Consider the following 7,029-nt stretch of genomic DNA (forward strand, 5'->3'; position numbering starts at 1 on the left):
ATGTGGAAAGAGTTTTACCTGGTTAGGGAGTCTGAATTCACATGAGTGGACACACAGAGGAGAGATGCTTTACCACTGCTCCCAATGTGAAAAGCGTTTTAACCAGTTGGAGCACCTGAAATCACATGAAAGAACACATTCAGGAGAGAAGCCTTTCCACTGCTCTCATTGTGGAAAAACATTTTCCCAGCCAGAGGACCTGAAATCACATGAGAGAATAGAGAAGCTGTGTTCTGACTTATGTTTTTGACTGGAAATGTGTGTGTTTTGAAATCATATTGTTTATATGAAACATGACTCATAAATATAAATGATATTGTTTATATAAAACCAAATAGGCCTACTCTTGTTTTTTTCATCCTGAGACATGGTCAATGAAAAATATCTCTAAGTCTGGGTAGGCTGGGTAGGAGGTAACCCAATGGGATGTCTGGGTATAATGGTGGGAGGTAACCCAATGGGTAGGCTGGGTGGGAGGTAACCCAATGGGTATGTCTGGGTAGGCTGGGAGGGAGGTAACCCAATGGGTATGTCTGGGTAGGCTGGGAGGGAGGTAACCCAATGGGTATGTCTGGGTAGGCTGGGTGGATAGATGACTGTAGATGTAAGGATGGTTTCACTAGGGTGGATAGATGACTGTAGATGTAAGGATGGTTTCACTAGGATGGATAGATGACTGTAGATGTAAGGATGGTTTCACTAGGGTGGATAGATGACTGTAGATGTAAGGATGGTTTCACTAGGGTGGATAGATGACTGGAGATGTAAGGATGGTTTCCTAGGGTGGATAGATGACTGTAGATGTAAGGATGGTTTTCCTAGGGTGGATAGATGACTGTAGATGTAAGGATGGTTTCACTAGGATGGATAGATGACTGTAGATGTAAGGATGGTTTCACTAGGGTGGATAGATGACTGGAGATGTAAGGATGGTTTCCTAGGGTGGATAGATGACTGTAGATGTAAGGATGGTTTCACTAGGATGGATAGATGACTGTAGATGTAAGGATGGTTTCCTAGGGTGGATAGATGACTGTAGATGTAAGGATGGTTTTCACTAGGATGGATAGATGACTGTAGATGTAAGGATGGTTTCCTAGGATGGATAGATGACTGTAGATGTAAGGATGGTTTCCTAGAGTGGATAGATGACTGTAGATGGCAGGATGGTTTTCCTAGGATGGATAGATGACTGTAGATGTAAGGATGGTTTAGGGTGGATAGATGACTGTAGATGTAAGGATGGTTTCACTAGGGTGGATAGATGACTGTAGATGTAAGGATGGTTTCACTAGGGTGGATAGATGACTGTAGATGTAAGGATGGTTTTCCTAGGATGGATAGATGACTGTAGATGTAAGGATGGTTTAGGGTGGATAGATGACTGTAGATGTAAGGATGGTTTCACTAGGGTGGATAGATGACTGTAGATGGCAGGATGGTTTCACTAGGGTGGATAGATGACTGTAGATGTAAGGATGGTTTCACTAGGGTGGATAGATGACTGTAGATGCAAGGATGGTTTCACTAGGATGGATAGATGACTGTAGATGTAAGGATGATTTCACTAGGGTGGATAGATGACTGTAGATGTAAGGATGGTTTTCCTAGGATGGATAGATGACTGTAGATGTCAGGATGGATAGATGACTGTAGATGTAAGGATGGTTTCACTAGTATGGATAGATGACTGTAGATGTAAGGATGGTTTCACTAGGATGGATAGATGACTGTAGATGTAAGGATGGTTTCACTCGGGTGGATAGATGACTGTAGATGTAAAGATGGTTTTCTAGGTTATCGAAAGGAAACTGAATCAGTTCTCCTAGGGTGGATAGATGACTGTAGATGTAAGGTTGGTTTTCCTAGGATGGATAGATGACTGTAGATGTAAGGATGGTTTCACTAGGGTGGATAGATGACTGTAACATTGTCAAACAAGGCATATCTACATGGGCAGTAAATTAAATACACTTCAACAAAGTTCCAAATCTATATACACAATATGAATCAACACTTGGTAACGTTTCTAGCAGTAAAGAGTGAATATTATGTAGAACTCTTAATCAGAGGTGATAATAACAATACTAAAGAGTTACACTACATTACCACTACATTACCAAAAGTATGTGGACACCTGTTGTCAAATATCTCATTTCAAAATCATGGGCATTAATATGGAGTTGGTTACCCCCCTTTTGCCACTATAACAGCCTCTACTCTTCTGGGAATGCTTTCCACTAGATGTTTGAACATTGCTGCAGGGACTTGCTTCCATTCAGCCACAAGAACATTAGTGATGTCGGACACTGATGTTGGTCGAATGGGACCTGGCTCGCAGTCGGCGTTTTCAATTTATCCCAACGGTGTTTGATGGGGTTGAGGTCAGGGCTCTGTGCAGGCCAGTCAAGTTTTCCCACACCGATCTCGACAAACCATTTCTGTATGGACCTCGCTTTGTGCACGGGAGCATTGTCATGCTGAAACAGGAAAGGGCCTTCCCCAAAATGTTGCCACAAAGTTGGAAGCATAGAATCGTCTATAATGTCATTTTGTGTTGTAGCGTTAAGATTCCCCTTCACTGGAACTAAGGGGTCCGAACCATGAAAAACAGCCTCAGACTATTAGTCCTCCTCCACCAAACTTTACAGTTGGCACTATGCATTGGGACAGGTAGCGTTATCCTGGCATCCGCCAAACCCAGACTCATCCGTCAGACTGCCAGATGGTGAAGCGTGATTCATCACTCCAGAGAACGTGCTTCCACTGCTCCAGAGTCCAATGGCGGCGAGCTTTACACCACTCCAGCCGACGCTTGGGATTGCGAATGGTGATTTTAGGCTTGTGTGCAGCTTCTTGTCCATGGAAACCCGTTTCATGAAGCTCCCGATGAACAGTTTTTGTGTTGACGTTGCTTCCCGGAGGCTGTTTGGAACTCGGTAGTGAGTGTTGTAACCGAGGACAGAGGATTTTAACGCGCTACTTGCTTCAGTATTCTCCTACTACTTCGCGGCTGAGCCGTTGTTGCTACAAGAAGTTTCCACTTCACAATAACAGCACTTACGGTTGACCGGTGCAGAAGTTTGACAAACAGACTTGTTGGGAAGGTTGCATACTATGACGGTGCCACGTTGAAAGTCACTGAGCTCTACAGTAAGGGCCTATGTTTGTCTATGGAGATTGCAAGGCTGTGTGCTTGATTTTATACACCTGTCAACAATGGGGGTGGCTGAAAATAGCAGAATCCACTAATTTGAAGGGGTGTCCACATACATATAGTGTACCTTGGCCACCACACACCACATTCATGTGACACTCACAGTCAATAACACATCTCTAGGTTTCCATGCTGGTCCATAGTCAGTCAATAACACATCTCTAGGTTTCCATGCTGGTCCATACTCAGTCAATAACACATCTCTAGGTTTCCATGCTGGTCCATACTCAGTCAATAACACATCTCTAGGGTTCCATGCTGGTCCATAGTCAGTCAATAACACATCTCTAGGTTTCCATGCTGGCCAATACTCAGTCAAAAACACATCTCTAGGGTTCCATGCTGGTCCATACTCTCAGTCAATAACACATCTCTAGGTTTACATGCTGGTCCATAGTCAGTCAATAACACATCTCTAGGGTTCCATGCTGGTCCATACTCAGTCAATAACACATCTCTAGGTTTCCATGCTGGTCCATACTCTCAGTCAATAACACATCTCTAGGGTTCCATGCTGGTCCATACTCACAGTCAATAACACATCTCTAGGTTTCCATGCTGGTCTAAACTCACAGTCAATAACACATCTCTAGAGTTCCATGCTGGTCCATACTCAGTCAATAACACATCTCTAGGGTTCCATGCTGGTCCATAGTCAGTCAATAACACATCTCTAGGGTTCCATGCTGGTCCATAGTCAGTCAATAACACATCTCTAGGGTTCCATGCTGGTCCATAGTCAGTCAATAACACATCTCTAGGGTTCCATGCTGGTCCATAGTCAGTCAATAACACATCTCTAGGGTTCCATGCTGGTCCATAGTCAGTCAATAACACAGCTCTAGGTTTCCATGCTGGTCCATACTCTCAGTCAATAACACAGCTCTAGGTTTCCATGCTGGTCCATACTCAGTCAATAACACATCTCTAGGGTTCCATGCTGGTCCATAGTCAGTCAATAACACATCTCTAGGGTTCCATGCTGGTCCATACTCAGTCAATAACACATCTCTAGGGTTCCATGCTGGTCCATACTCAGTCAATAACAAATCTCTAGGTTTCCATGCTGGTCCATACTCAGTCAATAACACATCTCTAGGGTTCCATGCTGGTCCATACTCAGTCAATAACACATCTCTAGGGTTCCATGCTGGTCCATACTCAGTCAATAACACATCTCTAGGGTTCCATGCTGGTCCATACTCTCAGTCAATAACACATCTCTAGGGTTCCATGCTGGTCCATACTCAGTCAATAACACATCTCTAGGGTTCCATGCTGGTCCATACTCAGTCAATAACACATCTCTAGGGTTCCATGCTGGTCCATACTTAGTCAATAACACATCTCTAGGTTTACATGCTGGTCCATACTCAGTCAATAACACATCTCTAGGTTTCCATGCTGGTCCATACTCAGTCAATAACACATCACTAGGGTTCCATGCTGGTCCATACTCTCAGTCAATAACACATCTCTAGGTTTCCATGCTGGTCCATACTCAGTCAATAACACATCTCTAGGGTTCCATGCTGGTCCATAGTCAGTCAATAACACATCTCTAGGGTTCCATGCTGGTCCATACTCACAGTCAATAACACATCTCTAGGGTTCCATGCTGGTCCATACTCAGTCAATAACACATCTCTAGGGTTCCATGCTGGTCCATACTCAGTCAATAACACATCTCTAGGGTTCCATGCTGGTCCATACTCAGTCAATAACACATCTCTAGGTTTCCATGCTGGTCCATACTCAGTCAATAACACATCTCTAGGTTTCCATGCTGGTCCATACTCACAGTCAATAACACATCACTAGGGTTCCATGCTGGTCCATAGTCAGTCAATAACACATCTCTAGGGTTCCATGCAGGTTGGGTTGAGAGAGGACTGGTGACTTTAGGTGGGGGCATTTAAAGGGCTAGCCCCACTCCCTTTCAGGTTGAAGAGGTGTCATAGCAGTGTATTAATTATAATCTGTCATCAAGGCAAAGGGTGGCTACTTTGAAGAATCTCCAATATGAAATATATTTTGATTTGTTTAACACTTTGTTTGGTTACTACATGATTCCAAATGTGTTATTTCATTGTTTTGATGTCTTCACTATTTTTATACAATGTAGAAAATAGTAAAAATAAAGAAAAACCCTGGAATGATTTGGTGTCCAAACTACTGACTGGTAGTGTACATCTACATGATGTATTGTTACACCATGTAGGAACAGTATAGACCTAGTCTGTTTATTATATACATCTATATGATGTATTGTTACACCATGTAGGAGCAGTATAGACCTAGTCTGTTCATTATATACAACTACATAATGTATTGTTACACCATGTAGGGACAGTATAGACATTGTTAATTGTAATATATGTTTAGGTGAATTAATATGAAATTATCTTAAATGCAGATGTGCAGTAGTAGAGTATTTAAATTCTCACCCAATAAAAATATGCACTAATGGTTCAAAACATGCTTCTCTTTGTACGTTTCTATATAATATTGACTTCTATAATAAACTTTTTGTCTGAACATAAAATATTTTCCCTAACTGCGTTACCCACTCTAGTCAGCAGTTAGCGATGTTCGTCTTTCTCGCGATACTACTAGCGTGACGTATAATCTAGTGGACGGGGACGAGACACTTCAACAACAATAACAACAGTTAGCCACCTCGCCGAAATGTTCAAGGTCTTTATAATGTTTCGGTGTATATTAGCCATTGTGTGTTAAACACACGTCTACCAGTTACCCAATTGAATTTCATATTTACGTTGTTAGCAAGCTGGCTGGTTAAATTAGGCTATCACTAGTCTAATCGCTAATGCTAACTAGCTAATTAGCTAGCTAACTTCCTCGACCATGAGCTCACAAAGATACTGCCCCCATACTAAAGAAGAGGCGATCTGGTGGACGGATAAACAAACTCTCGTGAAAGAGGAGAAGGAAGAAGATGATGTCGCAGTTAAAAGAGAAGTAGAGGGTGAGGCTGTTACAGTGAAAGAAGAAGAGATGGATGTTAGAGTGAAAGAGGAGGGGGATGTTACCAAAGGTTTGTATATCTGTGATGTAAAAAAAGAGGAGGAAGAGGAGGAGGATGCAGTTTTTGGAGTGGAGGGAGAGATAACTGTCACATTGAAAGAAGAAGAAGAAGAAGAGGAGGAGGCAGGGATTAACACCAGTAAGTAACCGAAGTACAGTTGTTTTTATATCCAACATTAAAACATGTTCACATTATATTAAATGATTCAAAACAAGCCTGGCCTACTTTTACAACCTTTGATTTGCATCGAAGTGTTGATTTGATAGGAACACATCAAGACGTAAAAAAAATGCATTTTAAACTCTGATCTGCAATAACGTTTTTCCATGGATTGTCATAGAAACATCAAGCTGAAAATATGAATTATTCTAAAAACATCTGGCCTATTTTTAAAATCTTTGATTTGCATCAAAAGTAAAGTGTTGATTAGAAATGATCAAATCAAACGTCATCCTCTTCCTCCTCTTTTTTTAACATCACAGAAAAACAAATCTTTGGTAACATCCCCCTCCTCTTTCACTCAGAACTGTCCTTTGTCTTCATTCACTCTAACTTCTATCTCTTCATCTTTCACAGTAACAGCCTCACCCTCTACTTCTCTTTTAACAGTCTCTTCTTCTTCTGTACAGTAACACGCTATACATGACGTCAGAGCTCAGTGTCTGTACAGTAACACGCTATACATGACGTCAGAGCTCAGTGGCTGTACAGTAACACGCTATACATGACGTCAGAGCTCAATGGCTGTACAGTAACACTTGTG

General features: G+C 41.9%; 1 protein-coding gene and 1 pseudogene across 1 annotated transcript in view; both read left to right on the forward strand.

Moving 5' to 3' along the window:
- LOC139547142 (zinc finger protein 625-like) overlaps nucleotides 1-330 on the forward strand; it is a 7,320-nt gene extending 6,990 nt beyond the window's left edge. The window contains exon 2 of the mRNA XM_071356192.1: nucleotides 1-330. This exon is cut by the window's left edge and continues 517 nt beyond it. Within this exon, the coding sequence (XP_071212293.1) occupies nucleotides 1-250 (250 nt within the window). The 3' untranslated portion in view covers nucleotides 251-330.
- Nucleotides 331-5,857: 5,527 nt separating this feature from the next.
- The window catches only part of LOC139546942 (zinc finger protein 135-like), a 5,979-nt pseudogene continuing 4,807 nt past the window's right edge, over nucleotides 5,858-7,029 (forward strand).

The sequence above is a fragment of the Salvelinus alpinus genome, chromosome 2, assembly GCF_045679555.1.
Source record: "Salvelinus alpinus chromosome 2, SLU_Salpinus.1, whole genome shotgun sequence".
In the NCBI taxonomy this organism is placed as follows: Eukaryota; Metazoa; Chordata; class Actinopteri; order Salmoniformes; family Salmonidae; genus Salvelinus; species Salvelinus alpinus.